General features: G+C 41.4%; 1 protein-coding gene across 4 annotated transcripts in view; it reads right to left on the reverse strand.

Moving 5' to 3' along the window:
• Window positions 1-2885: 2885 nt before the first annotated feature.
• Window positions 2886-26654, reverse strand: part of nedd9 (neural precursor cell expressed, developmentally down-regulated 9) — a 233848-nt gene continuing 210079 nt past the window's right edge. For 2 of the 4 annotated variants that reach the window (XM_068058114.1, XM_068058130.1), the window contains 5 exons: window positions 16762-16860; window positions 11070-11186; window positions 9183-10436; window positions 7135-7224; window positions 2886-6296 (listed from right to left, as the gene is read on the reverse strand). In XM_068058114.1, the coding sequence (XP_067914215.1) occupies window positions 5787-6296; window positions 7135-7224; window positions 9183-10436; window positions 11070-11186; window positions 16762-16860 (2070 nt within the window). In that variant the 3' untranslated portion in view covers window positions 2886-5786. The remainder of the gene's footprint in view (window positions 6297-7134; window positions 7225-9182; window positions 10437-11069; window positions 11187-16761; window positions 16861-26654) is intronic. The other 2 variants (XM_068058123.1, XM_068058103.1) reach the window with 2 other exon arrangements.

A 26654-nucleotide genomic window follows, 5' to 3' on the forward strand; every position in this document is an offset into this window, starting at 1 on the left:
TCACTTCCCATGATGACGTATACTAAACTATTTACATATTTAACAGTATGTTAACTAGTACTCAAGCAGTTAAAGCAATATCACAACAGATCACCACCAGCTTCTCAAGGGCAATTAGGGATGGGGAACAAATGCCTGCCTTGCCAACAATGCCCATATGACATGAATGAATAAATTTAAGAGGCTGATCTGCAAAATTGATAGTTTGGAAAAGAATTTAATGGAGTCATTAATTGCTCAGTGTTAACTGCTTGCAACATGCCTGCTTAATTAATAACCTTTGTGATAAACTCGAGTCTGCTATAGATACTTTTGTGGCATCAGTTGCACCCATAATTGTACCATGCCTCTAACCTGCCGAATTAGACTCAAGCTACCCAATATCTACCCATAAATATCTCAAGGTACAAAAATGATACCTCTTTGTAACTGAAATTGGATATTCATGTCCTTTGCATATACCCCACTTAGTCCTTCAATCTTTTTGAAGGAAGACCAAGAAAACACCTGGTAAGATGAGGACCAGATAGAAGAGCACCAGCTATGACCAGAATTATTTAAATCGATCAGTACAACTTGGCTGTGTAGTAATACAAAATAATGGAGACACATTCCCCCACTTCTTGCTTAATTCAACCAAAATAACTCCTAACCATTCTCTTGCCTTTTTTTCCCGTTATACAAACTTGCCTCACAGCTTTCTGTGTTTCTGTCTTTTTTCTCACTGAGTAATCAGTAATATCACTGTTATATAATAAAACAGTATGGATTATTGTACAAATGATGTAAAAATGGATTGCGATATTGTGGATTATGGTACAAATTTTAGTTTAAAGTAAAGATTTATAGAATAGTATTGTTTATGGTGCAGGTTGATTATGGCACAGTATGGATTATGGTACAGATTTGCATATAAGGAATCTGTATCTATTATCATCTGCTCTATTCCCTAAATCTAAACCATAATTCATGATTTAAATTGTACTGTGATCAATGTTGTACTATAGTCCAGAACCATCCGAGACTATGTTATGACCCATTGAATAGTATGGGTTGAATGGTTCAAGTAGTGGATATTGGTACAGACTAGGTGCAATGGATATTAAAAATTATAGTATGGATTAATATAAATTATAATACCGTCTAGATTTACAGGACAGATGTAGTAAATATGGATTAGAGATTATAGATAAATATGGATTAAAGAACAGGTTATACATTTTACGGTACTGAAGATTAATTTACATATTGTTACGACCCAATGAGGAAGGTGTCTAGGGTTCCCTCTCAGCCATCACCTGGTCTTACCGTAACAGGTTTAATTTTAAACACACCATGTTTTTAGCTCCCCTTGGTGAATCTTTGTTCACCACTTTCCAATTATAAGGCAAAAAACCAGCACAAACAGGTTTTCTTAGGTTTAAGAAGAAAGGTTGAAATTTATTAAACTTAAACTCTAATTCCGTTGACATCTATGGATACACGACGCACCCACGCTGACATGCATGCGCAATACACACATGCAAATAGAGACAGAAAAGAGCAGAAGAAATAAAGTGGAAAAGTTTGAGGCAATATCTGAAGAGATTTTGTTACGGTTCTTCGAGCTCACTGTAGAGTCCTTGATTGTAGGTAGATCTTGCTTTTCGTTGGGGACCAGTATTCTTCTTAAAACTTGTTCGCTGTAGGAGACGTTTCTCTCTTGGGGTTCATGTGTCTTCAGTGGCTTGTGAGAAAGCAATGGGAGCAGACAGGAGAGATCTCAGTCCAGGAGCAAACAGTCTTTCAGTACAAACTCTCTGTGGCCAGTTCAAAAATCTTGGAACAGCTGGTCCAACCAGTCCTGGGCCTTCTGGATTGTATCACCCCAGCAAGCCCTGGAATGCGCTTCCCCACACCTCACTGTCCAGTGATCAACATTCATTGTGGGTTGAATGTGTCAGTGAATAGTCCTTTGTCTACACAAGCACTGTCTGTTAATATGCAAATGTTTTTTCCAGCCACGGCTGATCTGTTCAACAAGTCATTTCCTCGTTCCAGCAACAGTTAAAAATCAATGTTCATATGACAAAACCAATGTGCCTCATTCTTGGCAGGTGGGGGCCCGCACGACAATATGAATTAAGTATTATGGTAAATATTAAATATTGGCACACTGTCTTGGAATGGAGTATGGTGCAGATAATGGTGCAGTATGGATTTGGGCTATGATAGATTTTGCTATAATACTGAGCATAGTACAGATTAAAGTACTAAATGGGTTAATGCAAAAATTATGGTGTAGGTTACAGTATAGTACAGATTATGCTTTAACCATACAAATCATAGTATAGTCCCGATTATGGATTAATGTAGGCTATATTGTTATAATATCCTGAGGCAACATTAAAGTACTGGACATCATGCACAGCCTCATAGACAGATTTGTGTCCATAAGCTTACAGTGCTTCTTTTCTTCTGTTGAAGAGAACATTGACTTGTGCTGGCTGTACTCCAATACATTCCCCAAACCACTGTCATAGCAATCTGAGTGTGGCTATATCTCAAGTGGTCTTCCCAAAGAGAGGCACCTCTTGAGACGTTGCCTTGTACTCATTCACAATGGAGATTAAACAGAAATAACACACACTTTTAAGAAAAGGCTATCTTTCTTATTGGGCTATCGCAGAGATCTGCCGGTCAAGTCCATTCTTTCAAATCACAAAAACAAAAGCAAAATACTGCAGATGATGGAAATCTGAAATAAAAACAAAAAATGCTGGAAATATTCAGCAGGTCTGGCAGCATCTGTGGAGATAGAAGCAGAGTTAACGTTTCAGGTCAGTGACCTCTCATCAGAACAGTCACTGACCTGAAACGTTAACTCTGCTTCTCTCTCCACAGATGCTGCCAGACCTGCTCAATATTTCCAGCATTTTTTGTTTTTCTTTCAAATCATGAAGTGTGAGCGGGACGTTTGGCAACTTTCTTTGCTTTGACGCTAAAAGTGAAACATCAGATTTTCCCATTTCACTCTTATCTAGTGAGAAGCCACATTTTACAAATATAAAAGTACCAGGCCATGTTTGGTGGGGTGAAGAAAGGGTAATTTTCCAAGTTCATCCTGGCAAGGGGCAGCCTCACCTATTGACAGGGAACATCAAAGAAGCATAGATGTGCTGTTGATATTTTCATCTATGTTTTGGAAGTGGGTGGGGCTCTCACTAGCAACAGAAGAGGCTCCCAGGTGCCAGTGAACACTCAGTTACTCATCACATTTAGTTTAGTTCTAGTTTAGTTTAGAGATACAGCACTGAAACAGGCCCTTCAACCCACTGAGTCTGTGCTGACCATCAACCACCCATTTATACTAATCCTACACTAATCCCATATTCCTACCACATCCCCACCTGTCCCTATATTTCCCTACCACCTACCTATACTAGGGGCAATTTATAATGGCCAATTTACCTACCAACCTGCAAGTCTTTTGGCTGTGGGAGGAAACCGGAGCACCCGGAGGAAACCCACGCAGACACAGGGAGAACTTGCAAACTCCACACAGGCAGTACCCAGAATTGAACCCGGGAATTTAATGATTACAATTTATTTTCAAACAAAAATAGAATGGGTTTGGTCAGGTATTACTTCCCATCTGAATGGATCAGTAGGTTGTGAAAAATAAACCACCTTCCATTTTCTAAAACCATATCAAAAACATTTAATTTTTTCAGTAGATTATATTTATAAATTTTTGTACAGAATAATGTGACAGAATGCTCTATGTAACATTCAGAAGAGTTTAATTAAAGTACATTTCCAGTTCTGCTAATGTTAAGCAACAGAGACTGAACTTTACCTGCTTACTGCACAATCTCCTTATAGATTTCAGTTATATAACCACACAAGTGAAAGACACATTAAAAATAGGAATGAAACCATGTCTTCATTCATTGGATGCAATCTGTGAACAAATCATAATTCTACAAACTTAATCATAGCGACAAATGGCACAGCCTAGATTCTGACATGGCTTTTTTTTCTATATGTAGTCAGCTGCACAGAAATTTCCTGCAAATTGCATTATGCACCAAAATGTAACAACATGACAATTCATAACACATGGATTACACCTGCCATCAGGTTTATTTCTGTTCAAAATCCTGGAACTACCCAACAGCACAGTAGAAGTACCATCACAAACTCCAGCGGTTCAACAAGATAGCTTACCACCACATTCTCAAGGGTAACTAGACATGGGCAAAAATGACAGCCCACACCCTGAGAATTAATGTAACAAAAGAAGTATGTGATCAGCTGAGGAAGGTCGATTTGATTTGATACTCTTCGTGTATTAAAGTAGGGGTGTCCAATCTTCGTCTTTGTGAGCCATATAGGTGTGTATCAATATAATTCATGTTCCTTTTAATTTGCACATATCACAAAATGGTTGATGCTAAAAAAAATTTGTGTTCTGAATTAAGATTTAATCATCAATAGGACAAAAATGTTGAGAACTGCACTTCCAAACTGCTGGCTACAAAATTCAAACAGGATAAACCCCAAATAAGAAATTTCAGCATAAATTAGGAATGAATCACCTAGGCTTTGAGGGTGCAGGGGCAGCATTCTTGGACACCTGTGTTAAACTGTATTCACTCACTCCTGTTCAACATCCTTGAACCGTCATTCATTTGATAATTAGTATAGAGATTTGCAAAGTGCCCTAAGTAGTGAATACAGTTTCATCCGACAACTTTAGGAGAGAAGAAATAATCGAGTATGGCGATGATGATTAAATAGAAAAAAAATGTACAGTACCAGTTAAAAAATTATGCAAACATTTCAAAGATTTAGTAGCAAATGATGTCTCTGCTTCATAATCTTGTGCAGAGTGATTGGGATTTCACATTGCTTCTCAATGTGTAGTTCTCCAGCTGGCACATTTGCTAGTACAATGATAGTAAAATTGTGCGCAGGATGCCCAAATTTCCAATATATGCCACTGGTGGCATCATGAACTTGGAAATTGGAAATATAATTGATGATTCTATAGCTCATGGTAGCAGTCGGGAGTCGTGCACACAGGGAGCCTGTGACTAATATATAGCCGTGATTTTCTTTCAAACAATTTTGACAGGCAAAAAAAATGATCACCCACTGTTCATCTTAAATGTGCTGTGAATTCAGCTCCCCTCTGGAGCACAGGATTATGAAATCAGTTACTGATTTAATGAATGACCAGCACTGTTATTTCTGAAGTACAGAATAATCAAAATCATCTTCAGATTAACTAACTCCATTAAAACTACTGCCTCTCTCATCTAGTGCAGCAGAAATTCCCTTTTAATGATGATCTTTTTCTGTGTTCATCTATTTTAATGCTCCAATCAATATGTACAGTTATAAACAAAGCCACAACTTCCTGCTTTGACTGCTGCTCAGATGTGAAGTTACTAAAAACACACAATATAAAATGTACTCCGCCAGTTGTATTACTGCAGTGTTAAATGTAAAAGAATTAACAATGAGTTTATGCCTTAAAGTGTGATTATACTAGGTGCACAGTATGATTCAGAGTAATTTAGGGAACATTAAAATCTAGATAATCTAGTATCATATGCAAGAGACTGCATCTGAACAATGAAAATTGTTTCAGTGAAACATTGAACATGGAAAACTAGCAAAAATACATAGTGATATAAAAAACATTGTACACAAGAACAGAAGAGCATGTCTTTATAAAACAATATATTGTTTCTTCAAAGAATAGCTTTTGTTATTCAGAATTTAACCATAATGTCTCTTCATAAAGATGCCAAGTGTAGCAGCAGGACTTTAAACTGGTGAGAGTGATTGGATAGTTCCGTGACCTTGTCGACCATCTCCTGCACTGCTGCTATGCTGGGATATTGCAAGGCAGCTGTCTTGGTTGCCATGACAATGCTTTTAAGAAGTTCACAAAGCAGATTACTATAGTTTAATACTTTATTCCGAACATCCTGGGCCATAGCTTGTCTTGATAATGTGTCCCCTATAAATACAAGTTTGTGGGCACTGAGGATAATGAATTTGCTATGAGCCACAAAGATTCTGGGTGGCTGCCCACTGCTGATAGAGCTGAAGAAGGCATCAATGGCATTCAGGAGTGTTACAAAATGAGTCTCGCACTGTTCAGAGTAGAAGAAGAGAAGTTGTTTGTCTTGAGAATTGAGACTGCTGCTCTTTTGAGGATTGTGCTGTGGTGCTTTCCAGTTTGAGAGGTCATTTTCCACTGGTTTTGTGACTTCTTTCTCCAGTTGCTGGAACTGGTTTAACTGAGATAGAAAAGTAAATCAATTAAAAAATATCAATTACAACCAACATGAACATAATTATTTGTCCTGCTCCTGAAGTTTTTAACTTTCTAATTTCGCAAATGAAAAAATGTTCATCTAAACCCAGCATTACAAAAGTAAATTTGTTCCATCCTCCTTCCAAACCAAAAGCTGAGATTTCCCTATTGATATATACTCACATCAAAACTAAAGTACTCCTTACGGCTGGATACCAGTCACCACAATTAGCTCATATGATCACTTCTAATAAATCAATGTTGATATATTTTTAATGCACAAGAAAAAGTGAGGACAGGGAAAAATATTGACATGTTAAAACTGGTGACAATTTTTTCCATTCTGTTAAAATTAATATTGTGTATGGCCCTGAAATTGTAAAACTTGATTATAGCTAAGCGACTCAAGCGTGAATCTTATTTTCAACCAACACTTGCACCTCATTTTTTTATTGGAGGGAGGCGATGAGTGGTGAGGAGAGGAGGTCAAATTTCATCTGGGGAAGGGATTCCCTTCTGAAATTATTTGAGTTTCTCACCTGATGCGTTAACATAGGACCAAGAAACTATGGAAAACTAAAGTTTGCACATTTTGTTGTCTAATATTAGACAACATTTTACATATTCATGCTGGTATCTTATCAAAGTCAATATGTATTTAAAATAAATGTCTGTTTTTGTATTTGTTATTTGTTAATCAATATGATTCAGCCTTCATATAGTCATTATGCAGTGTTGGAAGTGAGTTAAAATTCCTGTTGACCTAATAAAAGTTTTCAGGTTACTGATTGAAGAAAACATGCCCACACAACAAAACGTACTTGATGTTGCTCCAGTTGCACCTTGTTCTGTTTGACAATATTTTCTTTATCCAGAAGTTCTCTTTGTTGCCTCTCGAATTCGTCTTTCCCCTTCAATGTTTAAAAAGACAAAGATATTGATCATGAACAAATTATATTTTTCATATGGGACTCCTGCTCACCCACCAAAAAAAAGGTTATTCCTTAGGACTAAGGACAGAGGTGCTTGCAGAGAATGTACCAGAGGAAACTAACACACAGTCTGCGATTTATCATCCATTAAACTGAATGGTGGAAATTCACAGTCTGCTTTCATGAGGAGTGCCAGATCATAGAATTGTCTCTTATATTTCAGCTAAGAAGGGAGAATATTCATCACATTTCTGTACAGGCCATGCCAGCCACTGAAAGCATTAAAGACAATATAACTTACAGTAACAATGCTCTGCTGGAAACTGTTTATCACTAAATGCTTTCATCAGAGTAGAAAGATTTTTCCATTGGGGGAAATTACAAAATGCCATGAGATTGCAATTCCAAATACTTTTCATACATTTCTTAACTTAAAAAAAGGGAAAATACATAGGATTACATAGGATATACGGCACAGAAACAGCCCGTTCGGTGGTGTTTGTGCTCCACTCAAGTCTCCTCCCATTGTTTCTCATCTAAATCTATCATCGTAACCCTCTAGTTCTGTCTCCCTTATTTGTTTGTCTAGTTTCCTTTTAAATCCATCTATAATATTCACTTTAACCACTCCCTGTGGTAGCAAGTTCCACATTCTCACCACTCTTTGGGTAAAGAAGTTTCTACTGAATTCCCTATTGGATTTCTTGGTGACTATCTTATCTTGATGGCCTCTAGTTATGCTCTTCCCCACATGTGGAAACATTCTGTATCCATACTATCAAAACTTTTCAGTCTTTAAGACCTCTATTAGGTCACCCTCAGCTTTCTTTTTTCAAGACAAAAGAGACCCTGCCTGTTCAACCTTTCCTGATATGTATACCTATGAATTGCTGGTATCATTCTTGTAAATCTTCTCTGCACCCTCTCCAGTGGTTTTATATCATTTTTATAATTTCTTTTTTTTCTTTTGGGCCTCCTTATCTCGAGAGACAATGGATACGCGCCTGGAGGTGGTCAGTGGTTTGTGAAGCAGCGCCTGGAGTGGCTATAAAGGCCAATTCTAGAGTGACAGGCTCTTCCACAGGTGCTGCAGAGAAATTTGTTTGTCGGAGCTGTTGCACAGTTGGCTCTCCCCTTGCGCCTCTGTCTTTTTTCCTGCCAACTACTAAGTCTCTTCGACTCGCCACATTTTAGCCCTGTCTTTATGGCTGCCCGCTAGCTCTGGCTATGGCGACCAGAACTGCATGTAGTTCTCTTAGGTGTGGTCTAAGCAAGGTTTTATACAGGTTCAGCATAACCTCTCTACTTTTCAATTCTATCCCTCTAGAAATAAAAGCCTAGTGCTTGGTTTGTTTTTATGGCCTTGCTAACCTGTAGCAAAACTTTTAGTGCTTGTTGCATTTATACTCAGAGATCTTTTTGTTCCTCTACCCCACTTAGACTTGTACCTTCCGAGTAATGAGTGACCTCCCTATTCTTCTTACCAAAATCTACTAACTCACATTTATCTTTGTTGAACCTCATTTGCCAATTATTTGTCCATTCTGCAAGTTTATTAATGTCCTTCTGTAATGTCTTGCAGTTCTCCTCAATATTGACTATCCCTCCCAATGTCTACTCTCTCTGTTACCTCCTCAAAAAATTCAATAAGATTGGTCAAGCAAGATTTTCCCTTTTGAAATCCATGCTGACTATTTATTATTATATGTTTCTTTTGTAAATGTTCTTCTTTTCTCTCCTTTTCAGAGGGATTCCATTATTTTTCCTACCACTGATGTTAAGCTTCTGTCCCCCTTCTTAAATATAGGAATTCTGTTAGCTGTCCACCAGTCCTTTTTCTAACTAATATGTGTAGTAATGCCTCTGTTATCTCTTAAAATGCAATCCATCCGGACCAGAGGCTCAGTTCAGTTCAAATGGTCAGAATTAATGCAAACCTGCAAATGGACATAATCATAGTCTTCCATCCAACTTTTATCTATGGTTTCTTTGCTTTTAATGTGATCCTGGTGGTCCAACTGTGGTGGGCTATGCAAAGGCCTTATCTGAATCAGTGTCTTATCTCCTTGTGAATGGGTGTGATTATAATTTGTAGTACTGTTGTCGCCAACAGTCACCTGATTTATTTCATGAACAGTCTCTAGGTTTGTAATGCCAACACCTTGTTTGAATAAGAGTTCTGCATTTGCGCTTATTGAAGACGCTAACTGCTTAACATCGTCTGGGATAGTCTTTGTCACCATAACAAAACGGTCTAAATCATCACATTTATTGTGCGACCTGTTTACCACCAAGATGTTCAAAGACCAGTTATTGTTATCCACAGCCTGGCTGGTCTGGACTAAAATCTGGTAGGAGTCATCCAAGCGCTGCAGCTGCTTTCTTAGTTTGTTGTGAAGACTGATATCTGATAAACGTGATGCATTCACGATGGCTCCTTGGGCAAACACAAGGAATCCCAGTAAAGAGTGCTTTACTTTGTCAACACTGGCATGGATTTCATTGAGGTTTTTTTCCATTACTTCATAAGATCGCCAGTTAGGAATGACAAAAGCCATGAGTCCCTTTATTGACATGTCCACACTATGCTGCAGTTGAGTCAGTCTCTCAAAGGCAGAGTCTAGGTCTAGCAGTAACTTCTTCTCTGGCAGTGGCGAGGCTGAAATAGAAGACTCCTTCGATGTAGTTGAAGATGTAGACATGTTACTCCGTGTACTACCTGTACTAGAGAATGACAAACGATTCATTCCATCAGTCACATCCTGTACCACCTTAACATCTTGTGAAACCTGTGGTGGAATGTCATATATAGCATTCTCTACTGCCGGTGCAGCTTGATCAAAGTCTTGCAAACCTCGAGGAATATCATAGATGTCTTTCTGTGAGGTCTGTTGGTGTGTTGGTGGAATATCATAAACACACTGCTTTTGTGAAACAAACTCCGAATTAACCACAGTTGGTGGGACATCATAAATAGACTGTTTCAAAGAACCGATGCCAGCTCCTGGGTGGACTGAGTTCAGTTTTAAAGACGGCTTTACAGTAGCTGGAGGGATATCATACAACCCCTCAGATTTATGACTTATATGGGAATCTGTGAAGTGTCTCATTGGTGGTGGGAAGTCATATGTAGCTTCTCTGTCATGACCGCTAAATGCCTCCTTGAAAGAAGTGGGTGGAATATCATATACCTGTAAATAAATTGCAAAAATTATTTAACACAGATTTTTGATACAGAAATTTATAACACTAATCTGTGTCCCTTCTTATTTAATACTTAGTTATTGAAATTCATTCTTTAATAGAACTGAGAAGCCAATCCTTGTTGAATAACTAAACCTGAACACTTCCAAACATTCCTCCTAATTGTAATAGTCATCAATTTGCTCTTCAGGCAATCAGTAAAAGGATAAAAACAGTGACTATTTGTGATTAGCAAATCCATTCTTAAAGGATTACAAACATTATTAATTTTTTCACAATCAGGCATCTAGCGTAGTGTATTAACGGTCATTGGCCACCAGCTTATTTTGAACTAAAAGCAAAATACTGCGGATGCTGGAAATCTGAAATAAAAGCAAGAAATGCTGGAACCACTCAGCAGGTCTGGCAGCATCTGTGAAAAGAGAAGCAGAGTTAACGTTTCGGGTCAGTTCCGAAGAAGGATCATTGACCCGAAATGTTAACTCTGCTTCTCGTTTCACAGATGCTGCCAGACCTGCTGAGTGGTTCCAGCTTATTTTGAACCCTTGATTTATCAAGAAGTCCTGAGTTTAAAAAAAAATACAGTGTATTAGATGTGTGAATCGGCAGTAAATACTTACACTTTGATTCTCCTTCCCCAAGCCAGATGGTATGTCGTACAATCCTTTGGCTCTAAAGTCTTCCAGTTGTGTCTGATGCATGGGTCCTTTTAGCATTGCAGGAGGGATGTCATAGAGCTGTTAATGGCAAATTAGGCTTGGTCAGAACTTCAGCCAAACAGTATCTAAATATTATTAATAGACTTGATTTTTGTTTGATTTTGCTTTCTCCCATCCTGGTTGCTCTCTTTTGCATACTCTTCATCTCAACTGTAGAGAGGGTGAGGTGGAAACCTCCATTGTAAATGCAAGTTCTTGGTCAAATACGCTTAGAGGCTAGGTAGATGGTAATGAAACATTTTGTCTCACAAGTCAATTAAGAACGCCCAGACACTGATGAGTTTTGATAGAATAATAAAACAGTGCAAGATAACATAACGGTAGAAGTTGTACGTGTACAACAGAAAAATTATTTCTCTTTAAATAGTGAAATAAGTGATCCTGGAAACAATAATTATAGAATCTAAGAGTACAGAAGGACACCATTCAGCTCATCATGCCTGTGCTGGCTCTTTGAAAGAGCTATCCAATAAATCCCATTCCCCTGCTCTTTCCCCAGATCCCTCCAATTTTTTCTTTTCAAGTATTTATCCAATTCCCTTTTGAAAATTGAATCTACTTCCACCACCCTGCAATCTTGCAATCTTGATCACAACAACTTGCTGTGTAAATAAATGTCTCATCATCTCCCCTCTGGTTCTTTTGCCAATTATCTTAAATCTTAAAGGTCACAGACCTGAAACATTGGGAGGAATGTTTTGCTCTCCCCAGCGGCGGGTTTGAAGGTGAGGAGAGGATAAATCGGGTGGGATGGTGGCGGAGGGTGAGGGAACCAAAAATTTAATCCAGGGCGGGAAGGCCTGTGAATGGGCTTCCTGCCCCGCTGCCAATTGAGGCCCTTAACTGGGTAATTAACCTCTAATTAAGGGCCTGTTACCTGCGCAGCCGCAATTATCCATGCGGTGGGTGGCCCTGTTGCCGCAAGGGAAGCACGGCATGAAAAACCATGCGCGGGCTGCTTCCTGGCTGTGGGGGGGGGGTGGTGGGAGGGGTCTGGTGGGGTGGTCCACTTGTTCTAAGGCACTTAGTGCTTGAATGAAGGACCTGGCATTGGGAGGGGGGGGCCCGCTGAGGGTCACCCCACCCCTGCCCTTGCTACCTTGCTCCCCCACCCACCTCCTCCACGACTGACCTGCTTTGAGCCTGGTACCAGTACCGTTCCTCAGTGTCTGGTAGCTGCAGCTACAGCAGCAGCCACTGCCTCCGTGGTGGCACTGCAGCTGCCAGCCTTTGATTGGCCAGCAGCTCTACAAGGTCAGAACTTCCGATGGCGGGATCCTAAATCGTATGGAAGGCCCGCCACTGTCCAGTTAAGTGCCTGATTGGTACTAAATTCAGCGGCCTTCCATACAAGAGCCAGCGCAGGGATCTCGGCATTAGTTTCCCCTGACGAGACTCCCGCTGCCAACACAAAATTCCACTCTCTCCACAGATGCTGCCAGACCTGAGTATTTCTGTTTTTATTTCAAATTTCCAGCATTCATAGTATTTTGCCTTTGTATCTTAAATCTGTGTCCTCTGCTTACAATCCTCCTGTCAATGGAAAAAGTTTCTCCCTATCTACTCTATAGATTTAAAATAAGTCATTCTGAATTTTACATATGGAAAGTAATTAATCCCCAACTACACTGCACATGTGAAGACATCCCAATTTCTGTAAATTTTAAATTTTTGCCCTTTTGCAGTCTAATTCACTACGCACGTTCACACCAAAATGCTTCACTATGTGCCAGTAACATTCATTTATTTGGTGTAGGTTATTTTAATGCTTCCCGATGCTCTATTCCCTTACACACAAACTATTACTCCATGGCCGGAATTCTGTGCTACATTCGGAATTGGTCTGAGCAGCTGACACAATTACATCTATACAACAAATAGATTTTGCAACCAATATTGTACGCTGTGTTCTTTATTATTTACACTAGTTTATGGTATTCAGAAGAGTTTTTGAAACTGTGAATCAATGTTGGGAGTGGGACCAACAAGTAATGCTGTTACAACAGTGCCTACATTTCAAAGAAAAGAATTCAAGCACTTTGGGTTATCCTGAGGTTGAGAAAGGTGCTATCTAAAGGCAAGTCCTTTCTTTTTACTCAACTAGAGAGTACACATTACAAATTTGAGTTCCCAGGACAGACATTTGCAAGCTGGGAGTGTTAATCGAAATATTAGGTAGAGAGACTAGCTCTCTTGTTTGACAGCCCTCCTCATTATCCGGGCATTCAAAGACAAGGAAGGAAAATTGGACAGGCTGTTAATTTCTGGTCTGGGATGCAAATTTGTAAAATATATCTTGCATCTTAATTGACAGGTATTAGGCACAGAATCATTCACAGTGCAAACTCTGATCAGCAAGATATTGTCCCCCAAATATTTATTGCCAAATTAAAACTGTATTGGCTTGCAAGAGGTGAGGTGAGAGTGACTGCCCTTGACATCAAGGCAGCATTTGACCGAGTATGGCATCAAGGAGCCCTAGCAAAACTGGAGTCAATGGGAATCAGGGGGAAAACTCTCCACTGGTTAGAGTCATTCCTAGCGCAAAGGAAGATGGCTGTGGTTGTTGGAGGTCAATCATCTGAGCTCCAGGACATCACTGCAGGAGTTCCTCAGGGTAGTGTCCTAGGCCCAACCATCTTCAGCTGCTTCATCAATGATCTTCCTTCAATCAGAAGGTCAGAAGTGGGGATGTTCGCTGATGCTTGCACAATGTTCAGCACCATTCGCAACTCCTCAAATACTGAAGCAGTCCGTGTAGAAATGCAGCAAGACCTGGACAATATCCAAGCTTGGGCTGATAAGTGGCAAGTAACATTTGCGCCACACAAGTGCCAGGCAATGACCATCTCCAACAAGAGAGAATCTAACCATCTCCCCTTGATTCAATGGCATTACCATCGCTGAATCCCCCACTATCAACATCTTAGGAGCTACCATTGACCAGAAACTGAACTGGAGTAGCCATATAAATACCGTGGCTACAAGAGCAGATCAGTGGCTAGGAATCCTGCTGTGTGTAACTCACCTCCTGACTCCCCAAAGCCTGTCCATCATCTACAAGGCACAAGTCAGCAGTGTGATGGAATACTCTCCACTTGCCTGGATGGGTGCAGCTCCAACAACACTCAAGAAGCTCGACACCATCCAGGACAAAGCAGCCCACTTGATTGGCACACCATCCTTAAACATACACTCCCTCAACCACCGACGCACAGTGGCAGCAGTGTGTACCATCTACAAGATGCACTGCAGCAATGCACCAAGGCTCCTTAGACAGCACCTTCCAAACCCGCGACCTCTACCACCTCGAAGGACAAGAGCAGCAGATGTATGGGAACATCACCACCTGCATGTTCCCCTCCAAGTCACACACCATCCTGACTTGGAACTATATCGCCGTTCCTTCACTGTCGCTGGGTCAAAATCCTGGAACTCCCTTCCTAACAGCACTGTGGGTGCACCTACCTCACATGGACTGCAGCGGTTCAAGAAGGCAGCTCACCACCACCTTCTCAAGGGCAATTAGGGATGGGCAATAAATGCTGGCAGAGTCAGTGATGCCCACATTCCATGAATGAATTAAAAAAAAATCGGAACGATGCAGTTCGCGATCAACCACTGGACTCGACTGCGCAGAATGTTTGGGCCCTGCCGAGGTTGGGAAAGGAGGCGGATGGCGTCTGAAAATACTGGCACCAGCTGGCATGCCGGTTTCCCAACACCATTTCTGGTGCAGACAGTTCGGAGGATTGGATTCAGGGCCTGGCAAGGCTGCCCATCCCCACCAGGCGGGCAGCCAATTAGGCTCATCAAGAGCCTTGTTAATGGTAGGTAGAGGAGGCCAAATGGGATTTCCCAGTCGGCCTCCAGTTTCCCGATGCAACAGGGGGCAGTTCAACTGCCTGGAGATGTGCATCACTGGGATATCAGTGCTCCAAGCAAGGCCCACATGCCGTCCCTGCCTGCCTGGATGTGATTGCAGGCAAAGGCCACTCTGTCGAGGGAGTCCACACCCCCCCACCCCCCCACAGTTGGCTGCTGTTATTTTTTAAATTATATATTATTTTAAAGTTGCTGAGAGGGCATCTTCATATCAAAGCACCTCTCAGTTACTTACCCTTTACTGCAGCAAGTTGCTCCTTTGAAGCTGGATGGTTTCTGATTGGCCCTCCAGCTTTGAGAACCTGCCAGCTACCCTTAATTGGACAGGATACCTGTCTCCATGGCAATTAAGGCGGCGTCCCGGTCAAAATCCTGGGTGACTTTTCCCCCTTTGGGGGTGGTTTTGGGACCCACAAACAGACCTGGCTCCTATTTCTTGCCCCGAAAGCAAAAATTCAGTCTACTGTTGTGAGCTCACAGTAATTATAGTTTGAGCTGTGCAATCTTCGATCAATAGAGAAGGCATAATGGGATAAATATATTTTCAAAATGTCTTTCATAAGGTACCACATGGCAGGTTTATGACAAAGGTTAGGGCATGTGGAGTTTGGGGACAAATAGCTGGATGGATAGCAAATTGGCTAAAAAAATAGAAAGCAGAGAGTAGAGGTAAAGGGTAGTTATTCAGATTGGAGGAGGAAGAAAGCAGTGTTCCAAAAAGATCAGTGCCTGGACCACTGATATTCATAATTTACATCAATGATTTGAACTTAGGAACAAGTAACTCAATGCCAAGCTTTGCAGATAGTACCAAACTGGGGGGGGTGGGGGGGTGATGTGGGGTGGGGTGTATAGCTAACACTGAGGAAGCATGCAACATTATACAAAAAGATATTCGAAAACTTGCAGACTGGTAAGTTGAGAGGCAAATGAACTTTAACACAGATAAATGCGAGGTGAAACACTTTGGTAGGAAAAACAGAAACATCACCTATACCTTAGAAAAGAAGAAAATGAATGGAGTAGAAGAGCAAAGAGATATAGGGGTACAGATGAACAAATCATTAAAAGCAGCATCGTGGTCAGGAAAGCATTTAAAAATGCTAACAAAGCTCTGGGATTTATTTCTAGGAATGTAGAATTCAAAAGCAGTGACATTATGCTAAACTTGTACAGGACACTGGTGCAGTGCCCAGTACTAGTCTCCATACTATGAAAAGAACATAGAAGCACACGAGAAAGTGCAAAAAATGTACAAGGATGGTGCCAGAATAGAGAGATGACTGCTATCAGGAATAGTTGGGGCACTTTTCATTGGAAAAGAGAAGACTTAGAGGAGACCCAATGGAGATCTTTAAAATTATGAATGGGTTAGACAGGTTTCCACATGTGGGAAAATCCAAAACTAGGGGCCATAAATACAAGATAGTTACTGATAAATCCAATCGGGAAATGAGGAGAAATTTATTTACTCGGTTAGAATGTGGAACTCACTACCATAGAAAGTGGTTGAGACAAATAGTTTAGTTGCTTTCAAAAGGAAACTAGATAAGTACATAAGAGAAAAGGGAATAGAAAGATATGCTGAAAGGCTGAAATGAGGTAAATGGAAAGGGATGAGACTCATGTGGAGTATAAACACCAGTACAGACTAGTTTTGGCCAGATGGCCTATTTCTGTGGTGTACATTCTATGTAATATTACATACCCCTTGATGGCGAACTGGAGGGATATCGTAAACTCTTTGTTGCTGTCTTGATGGAGAGTCATAAACATAGCCCTGTCCACATCTGATAGGAGTCACAACCTGTAGAAAAAAGCCAACAAATAAATTTCTTTTCTATGAGCACTTATACAAAGCATGTGGAACATGTCATCTCCCTTAAAACCAACTAGAACTTGAGCTGGTGCAGCATCCAAATCTGCAGTGATAAATCTTCCAAGCAGCTCGTCAGAAAGTATCTCCATTAAGTTTAGGTCATCTCATCTATTGGGTTAACTTGGTTCAAATTTCAGTCGAGACTAGAATTTGAACTTCAGCCACAATAAAGGAATCCAGCCCTTTACTACTGAAGCTGTTGGCTACTTCCAGTTTTGCACATCTATTGCAGACCATTACGTTACAGGGTGAGTTCAATCCAAAATGTTTATCACTGATTCTTCTGTTGGTAAAATACCCCAAGGTAACACCTGCATTTAAAATGGACGCCAATGAGAAAAATTGCAGGTGAAAGGTGCAATTTTCTAGTAATGGAAGGGTACAGATTGATTTGACATGCAGTGTTTGTATCTTCTGGAAAGACTGGGGCATAATATAGGAAATGATGATGCATCTGATTTTTATCAATTGGAAAACACAGTATCCTGTCAGTCAATAACTGAGATTCCACATCTTCAAAGAAAAGACAAGCTGCAAGAAAAGTCGTAAATGACCCTCAGGGTTTAACGATCTTAATCTGAAGCTTTTTGATACAGTAGATCAGTGTTTTTGAGACAGTTATCGTAAACAAAAAGACAGCTCCCAGGCAGCTACTCATCCTTTTATCCATCCTTAAATCACAAGTCTGACAGCAGCAGTTAGTTAAACATGTAAAAATTATTGCAGTCTGTCTGTGGGCATGTAGGTTAATGGAATGAGTGGAAATGTTGTACAGCTCACTGAATGGGGAAAGTCTGACTGTCTGATCACAATAATGTGTGCTTCCCTTTAAACAGTGAGCCAAGAAACACATAAGAGTAAATTATCCACTTTTGCCAGCATATAGATCATTGCACATTGGGAAGCAAAGGATTGTGCTCTCAATAAGCAGCTTGCCCAATTCTCCATCATATTGTTTCTATGAATTAGTTCCGTTCCTTTGCAGCTCCAATAAGGGAATAGTCGTTTTAAAGCGATTACTGAGGAATGTGGGTGGTACAGTGGTCAGCACACCGCCCTCTGAATCTAACCCAAGCTAATGAAACTAAATTATTCTCCATCATTGTCTGGGTTTAATGGCCTAATGCACAGTAACTATTGCAGTCACAACCTTGTTCCTAGCTGACATGTGGACACAGAAGAAAATGCCTCTAAATTAACAAATACTCTAACAAATAAAATCTCAGAATGTATAATGTCTATTAATGCAATAAAATATATAGCTGAGTCTGTGCTCTGTACACCAATCCACCACTCTGTCTGTGCCCTGTATTTCAATCCATTACACAGTTTGTGCCCTGTATGCCAATCCACTGCCCAGTCTGTGCCCTGTATGCCAATCCACCCCACCAGTCTGTGCCCTGTATGCCAGTCCACTGCCCAGTCTGTGTCCTGTATGTCAGTCCACCCCCCAGTCTGTGTCCTGTACACCAATCCACTGCTTTGTCTGTGCCTTGTACAACAGTACAGTATAGTAAATCTGTTGATCATACTTCTTTCAGCAGACAGGGTAACCACTTTTTGAGAAAATGTGGGTGTGGTGGCATTCAGCTTCCAAGCAAATGACTGAAATTCTGCTAATCCTTTTAGTAATGACACATAGCTCTGACCATCTGGTTTGGGGAAACTTTTCACTCCCCACTAAATTGTTTTCCTATTCATTGGTGCCATCTACATGAAACAGATGGGGGACCCACAAATCCTCTTGGCCAGCCTGCCTCAGGACAGCACATTGTCAGCTATTCCCACTTCCCACTGCAAAGAGGAGGAAAATAATAAAAATAATCCATCTGAGATAGCAGGGAAAATGAAAAATCATATACTATGCACAAAGGCACTGGTATTTATAAAGATCATTTTCAAAAAAAGTAAAGCTTTTTAAAATTCCACAGAGGCAACAAAGCAAGAACCCATGACAGATTAATGAGAACAAAGTGATGCATGGACAGAATGAGAAACTGAGACACAGTGAGATGTCATTGCAGTTAAAGCTACCAATCTGCATGTGAAAACTGACATGATGGGGTGGAACTGCCAGCAGCCATCTCCTTTCCAGGAAGGTCAATATTGATTCAGCAGATGGGGCAGTTTCCTTTTAAGGTGGTACCCAGATGGTTTTACACTGGTTTGGCTAAATTTCTAATTTTTTCCAGTTAAAACCAAGGGAAAGGATTATGGCTGGCTCATAGGCAAGTCACTCATAAGAAAGTGATCTTCAAAAAGAAATGATTCAAAGATTATAATAATTAATCTGTTGAACTAAATTAATGTTTTTTAAAACCAGTACATTTTTTTTATACCAATCAACTGAATAAATATTTAAAAGAACTTTACAAAGCATTTTTGGTTCACTAAATAATATAGGGACAGCCAGTAAGTTTAATGTATCGGAATGTTTGCTGTTGTCTCTATTTTACTTTACATGTGATATATAATTAAGGAAGAATAATATCTATTCCTCAGTATATCAAAAATAGTCAAAGGTCAAGAAAGCAACAATCACACAAACAAGGAAAAGAAACTAGTCACTGTGCGTGGGGAGTGTGTTAACCACCTGGCATTTAAAAGCCCGACAACAAAACGTGGGAAAGGGAAACAAAACATGAGAATAGAACCCAAATGGGTTGTTGAAACAAATCAGTTTTCTCCGCTCTTCGATTCTTTGTGCACTTCTAAAGGATACGGGGCCAAGGGCCATAAACAAGAGTCAGATCACTACAGATCTATTGACCTTTCACCCCAGCTTATGGTTACACCAATTATAGACAGAAGCAGGTGTTTTTCCAAGGAAGGAAAAAGATAAAATGGGAATCCCAGACCCTGTTGCCAAGCTGAAATTCAGTAGGTCAAAGAATATCTGGCTGTTTTAGTGCTGAGTATGCTTCAGACATTTAAATGCAGTTGTGAACAGAAACTTTCCTTCGTTATCTTGTGTCCTCAGCAACTTAATTTTCAGCCTGCCAACAAAGACCCAAACTCCGTATTCCTGTCCATCCTACTGCTGAGTCAATCTGACAGCCACTTATACACTAAAATAAAAGCAAAATACTGCAGATGCTGGAAATCTGAAATAAAAACAGAAAGTACTGGAAATACTCAGCAGGTCTGGCAGCATCAGTGGAGAGAGAGGCAGAGTTAATGTTTCAGGTCTGTGACCTTTCTTCAGAACATTTATACATTCTGCCTCCTCGTGTCACCAATTGCTAACTTCATGGTGAATTAAAAAGTCATTTGAAAAACACTCATGAAAAATGCATTCTGCATTACTGATATGGCAGTTTGACTTGGTTGGTAACAATCTTGTCTGAGTCAGAAGATTGTAGATTCAGTTCCACACTAGGAATTGACTGGTCTAAATTTAACAGCATTGTACCCATTTTATGGGTCTAAAAGAGGCAAAATATTAACTAATTTAGTAGGACAGATGCCCATGCCCAAAGTGCACAAGGATTTTGGGCACTGCTAAATTGATCAGGCCCTTTTTTTTTTTATTAAGGTGGCCCTGGTGGGCACCTGTAATGAGGCTCCTGTGCTCATTGTAGATTGGTAAATTGGTTTTCTCCAGTCGCAACTTGTGATGCAATGAACAAGCTCCGACTGGCATTTTTCTACTCTCAGTAGAGGAATCAGCACTGTGGATCCAGAGCTTCCTGTGGATGACAAATAACAGGTTACCCCAGCATGAAATCTACTGACTGTCCAATTTTCCACAAATACCTAAACATCAAATTGATGCTTGAGTTTTATTGGTACAATGTTGCAGAACCCATATTAACCATAGACAGGGATTGGGTTGCAACTAAAAGCAAGATCTTTCTTGTCCTCCCCTCATCAAAAAACATTGCAGACTAAATTCCAGATGTGTTTGAGAGTGGTCCTTATTCAAAAAAAAGGCTTTAAAAAAGTTAGACAGCTAAAACAGAACTCTGACCATTATGTTTTAGGGTACCATGATGTGTGGAAAGAACTGGGATGGAGCTGGGCAACTTTCAGCAGAGGTTGAGAGAGGCAGCAAGAACGTTGGTGATGTAAGCACCACCTAGATGGATCAGTCTGAGCTCATCTGTTTAGTCACCTGGAAGGAGTGTGCTGAAAGCCTGCACTGTTTTAATCCATTAACACTCTGCCACACCTGATGTTAGTTTAAACAACATCATCCATGGCTGAGGTGCAGAGATCTTAAAAACACAAACTTGTTGTGACATGGTTGCTAGGGACAGATTCTGCTAAAACTTGTGCCAAAAGTGTGGCTGTGGCAAAACAGAAATATCAATGTGTAGCCTGCAGCAACTGATTCACAAGACTCCACTTGCTCATTAAAACTCAAACCAAGGGCAATGCATTTTAAAGACAGCTGCTAAAGGATGAATTTTTTCTAATGTCTCTTTGGTTACAGACTTTCTTCAGTCTATATGCACTTCTTTTTTAAAAAAGGTGCTGAAACATACAAGGGTAGATCTTCCATTTTCCTGTGCTTGGATAATCGTCATTCCCTAGGCACATGGAAGAGCAGAATTAGGGCAGACGCTTGTTGTCAGGACACTGAACCTAGTGCACTTCCCTGAAAATTCCTGAGGCTTTCCAGTGGATGTAACTGGGCCTAAGACCACACTAAACACAGACCTAGTGAACATATTATAATGAGGTATGCAGAGGCATTCCCATCCTCCTTCTCATTTTCATGTAGTTGTGAACAATGGATGCTCCAACAAGGGCATTCTAAAGAGATCTGCACAAGACCCAGACCCTGGATCCAAGTGGACAGCCAAAAACTGTTTTAGGAAATGCACAACTTGTTTTTACCAGCCCTCCGCTCTCCCCAAACTCCCACCAAGACAATGAGAAGCACTTGGGGTCTTCTGGTGTCTGTTCTCCTTAGTACCCCGATGTTAGTGGCCCAGAGCTTACTTTAAGTTCAAGACCCAGCTAGGGGCTATGTCTACCCGTAGAGACGCACCCCCCCCCCACCCCCACCACCATCACCACCCACCATCATTGCCAGTTGCTTCCATACAAGCCCACTGTGCCAATCGGTTGCCCGTAGAGGAAAATCTGCCCAATGCATTTTTAATGCTTCAACTTCCCACTAAATGAATGGGAATTGCAAGCTTCTTGTTTTGGTGCTGAAACGTGTGATGACGCCATAAACACCTCAACACTAGTTGCCAGCTCTGGTTGGGTATGTTCCTGGAGATTTCATCACATGAACCCCTCCCCACCCCCACCCCCACCCTCTAACCACCTCACCCTGTCATGTAGCCATTTTCTCATATATTTATAACTAATAAATGAAAGTCTTCAAAGAAATTATTATTTTTTAAAATGCCCCTATGACTTTACTCCTGGGTTGCTCACAGCAGTGTCCAGGAGATTAATTTTAATTTCTAGAGACTCCAAGACAATCCTATTATGTTGGCAAACCTCATCAGCGCATGAATCGCGCATGTTAGAGCTGCAGCTCTTCAGCCTGTTATCGCCAAGTGCTTCCTCATCTAAGATGCCCTGTGACTGTAGCAAGCATTGCTGTATGCTGGAGAGAGTTAGTACCACAAGTTGGGAGGATGATTGGTTGAAGTAATGTCAGTTCTTCAGAAAAAACAAAAAGGGCAATATTTCTGATTCATCTTCTCCTGGCATGTGTCACAATCACTCTATCTCAGCTTATAATTTTCTGCCAGTCAACTTTAATGCTGTGTATATGATTTTGCATTTACATTCCGGGAAACAGCTTGAAATCCTTCAACTTTGATGAGAATTATGGCTTAAAATGTTGTTGATTCTACAATTTCAATATGAAAGACACAACAATGACCCAAAATTGGACAGACAAAAATCTCAAGCTTGCACATCAGTTCTGATGAAGGGCCATCAAACTGAAATGTTAACTCTCTTTCTCTCTGTACAGATGCTGCCAGATCTGCTGAGCATTTTCAGCATTTTCTGTTTTGATTTCAAGTTTGCTTAGTTTGATCAAACTACAGAAGATGCATGGCTTGGTTTATGTTTCTTCCCACCCGAAATCTGCGAGTGGCTGAATATTAAACAAGTATTTATTGGTCTGGATTATTACACAGAGCTGAATCACCTAGGCTGAGACTTCAGTGCTGTACTGGGGGAGCACTGAGAATCGTTAGAGATGCCGTCCTTTATTGAGATGGTAAACCAAGGCCTTGTTTGTCTGAAACCAAAACAAAAAATGCTGGAAACACTCAATACTTCAGTCAGCATGGGCACAGAGAACAAACCAGGTAATGCTTCAGATATGTAGTCTGCACCAAAGCTTCTGGTTTTGTTTTTGCTTTCCAGCATCTGCAGTTTTGTGCTCCTTATTTGTCTGTTTAGGTGGATGTGAATGATTACTTGGCACGCTTCAAGAAAAGATACAGAGGTACTGGACATCGTGCAAAAAAGATTTAGAAGGATGATACCAGAACGGAGCGGTTCTAACTACCTGCAAAGGCTGAACAGGCTGAAGCTCTTTTCTCGAGAAAAGAGAAGGCTGAGGTGTGAGCGATAGAGGCCTTTATAAGGTGTTTAATAGGGTAGATATAGAGGTGTTATCACTTGTGGTTGGGGGGCTGGGTGGGTGGGCAGGCGTGTTGTGCAAAACTAGGGGACATAAATATAAGACAGTCACTAATAAATCCAATAAACAATTCAGGAGAAACTTCTTTCCTTAGAGAATGGTGAGAATGTGGAGCACAGGGCCCCAAACACTGCTTCCAGGTGAAACAGCTTGTATTTATTTCAATTTAGTATACTGTATTCACTGCCCACAGTGTGGTCTCCTCTTCATTGGGAAGACCAAATGCAGCTTGGGTGACCACTGTTCAGTCTGCATGCGTGACCCTGAGCTTCCAGTCGCTTGCCATTTTAATTCTCTGCTCCACTCCCACTCTCCCCTTTCTGTCCTTGATCTCCTACACTGTTCCAATGAATCTCAACATATGTTCGAGGAACAGCATGTCATCTTTCGATTAGGCACTTTATAGCCTTCCTGACTCAGTGAGTTCGACAAGTTCACATTATCACCAATGTCCCCATTTTGTCAGACAGCAGCTCTTGGTAGTGATTAGGCTTTTCCCATTTACACCTTCTCCAGATCCATATTTTGGCTGGAATTTTACGGCCCCCAAATGAGCGGGCTGCTGATGGGGGAGTAATTTTAAGTGGAAGGCGGGGGGCCCTTTTCCAACCCCCTCCCCCCCACCCCACCCCCCCCCCCCCCCCGCAATTTTATGTGGGTTGGTGGTGAGAAACAGCCCGTCTGCCCCAGGCCGATCAAAGCCCTTGTGGCCCATTAACTGGCACTTAAGGGCCTCCTCCTGCCACGGCCGGATGGTAAAGGTCTCAAGGACCCCACCTGGTAAAGCAGGCAGCCTTCTTGCGGGCTCGGGGGGGGCCCTCCTGATCGGGCATTGTGTGTCCCACAGAGGGCTGTCCCCGAAGCCCCAACCGCCCCCTTGCCTCACCGGGGCCCAGCCAATTGTCCCCAGTGAGGCCCTAAAAGCTTATCTTTTTTCCGGTGCCATCCCTCCTGTTGCCTTCGATGGCTGGGTGAAGGCCACTGCTCCCGGTGGCGCTGCTGGAACTAAGCTGCCAGCAGCACCACTGGATGGGACTTCTTGCCTCAAGGAGGTGGATGCTCTGTCCAAGACCAATTAAGGGCCTGGGGAGCGAAAACTCCTGGCCTGGCTCCCCATGCCCAGCGGAGGCAGGCTTGCCACCAACTCTTTGGCCGTTGGGCAGGGCCGAATACCCCTGCGGCCTTGCACCATCATCCTTTTAGTCATTTAAACTGTTCTGTCTTCCACCCTATTACAGATCTTTTTTGTTTTTTCCTCTCCACCCACCCTTTCTCTGGCTCTGTACAATGTTTAAAACTCGCTACATCTCTAACTTTTCAAGTTCTGATAAAAGGCCATCAACCTGAATCGTTAATTTGCTTCTCTTGCCACAGTTGCCGCCAGACCTGCTGAGTATTTTGAGCGCTTTCTGTTTTTATTTCAGATCGCCAGCATTTGCAACATTTTGCTTTTGTGAGAATGTCGATCTCACTACCCCATCCAGTAGCTTAGACATATTTAAGGGGAAGCTAAGTAAGTACGGAGTTAGATGAAGTAGAGTGGGAGGAGGCTCATGTGGAGCATAAACACCAGCATAGATCAGTTGGGTGAATGGTCTGTTTCTGTGCTGTAAATACTATGTAACTATGCATAAAGCAGAGAATTCTCCTCATGTCCTGGTTAGCAATTTTCCCACAACCAGCATCACCAGAAACAGATTATCAGATCTCTTCTCTTCCCTTCCTCGACTTCTCTGTCTCCATTTCTGGGGATAGGCTAACAAATATTCATGATAAGCCCACTGACTCAACAGCTGCCTCATCTACAGTTCCTCAGATTCCGCTTCCTATAAAGGATTCTATTCCATTTTCCCAGTTTCTCCGTCTCCATCGCATATATTCTGACAATGCAACCTTGCATACTCGCGCTTGTCTTTTTCCTCAATCAAGGATCCCCCGACCACCATGGTTGATAGGGCCAATGACTGTGACCGTTCTATTTCACGCACTTCTGCTCTCACCCCTTCTTCTCCCTCTCAGAACCACAATAGGGTTCTTCTTGACTTCACCTTCCACCCCAACAGCCTCTGTATTCAACGATTATTCTCTACCATTTCTGCTACCTCCAGTGTGATGCCACCACACCTTCCCCTCCTCTCCCTTTTCAGCATTCTGAAGGGACTGCTCCCTTCACGACACCCTGGTTCACTCCTCAATCACCTCCAACATCCTCTTCCTTTCCTATGGCACCTTTCTATGCAAGCACAGGAGATGCAACACCTGCCCTTTTACCTCCTCACTTCTCACCGTCCAGGGCCCAAACACTCCTTGCAAGTGAAACAGTGATTTATTTTTACTTCTTTTGATTTAGTATACTGTATTTGCTGCTCACGATGTGGTCTCCTCGACACTGAGGAGGCCAAATGCAGATTGGTGGTGTTCCGCAAAGTGGTTACCCAATCAGTTCGCAAGCATGACCCCAAACTTTCAGTCACCTGTCATTTTAATTCTCCACCTTGCATTCACTCTGACTTTTCTGTCCTCGGCCTGCTACAGTGTTCCAATGAAGCTCAACGCAAGCTCGAGGAACAGCAGCTCATCTTTCAACTGGGCACTTTACAGTCTTCAAGGCTCAATATTGGTTCAACAATTTTAGATCATAACCTCTGCATACATTTTGTTTTGTTTCTCTTTGCAGGTTTGATTTTCTCTCTCATTTCTCTCTTAATTCCTTTACTTCGCTTTTGCCAGCAGCTATTCAGGATCCTGCCATTCACATCTCCTCTCGACATATCTTTTCCTTACTTGTTTCATTACCAATCCTTTGGCCTTGCACCATGAAACCTTTTGTAATTTAATCTCTCCTGTCCTCCAACCTATCACACACCTTCCCTTTTGTTCTTCTTCCCACCCTCTCCCCATTCACTTTCTCAAAACCTAGTACATTTCTAAATTTTCCTGGTTCTGATGAAGGGTCACAGACTTGAAACTCTGTTTCTCTCTCCACAGATGCTGACAGACCTACTGAGTGTTTTTCGCATTTTCTGTTTTTATTTCAGATTCCCAGCATCTGCTCCATTTTGCTTTTGTGTTGTTAGCAGATCAGTCATCTCACTCA

The sequence above is a fragment of the Heterodontus francisci genome, chromosome 2 (assembly GCF_036365525.1).
Source record: "Heterodontus francisci isolate sHetFra1 chromosome 2, sHetFra1.hap1, whole genome shotgun sequence".
Taxonomy (NCBI): Eukaryota; Metazoa; Chordata; class Chondrichthyes; order Heterodontiformes; family Heterodontidae; genus Heterodontus; species Heterodontus francisci.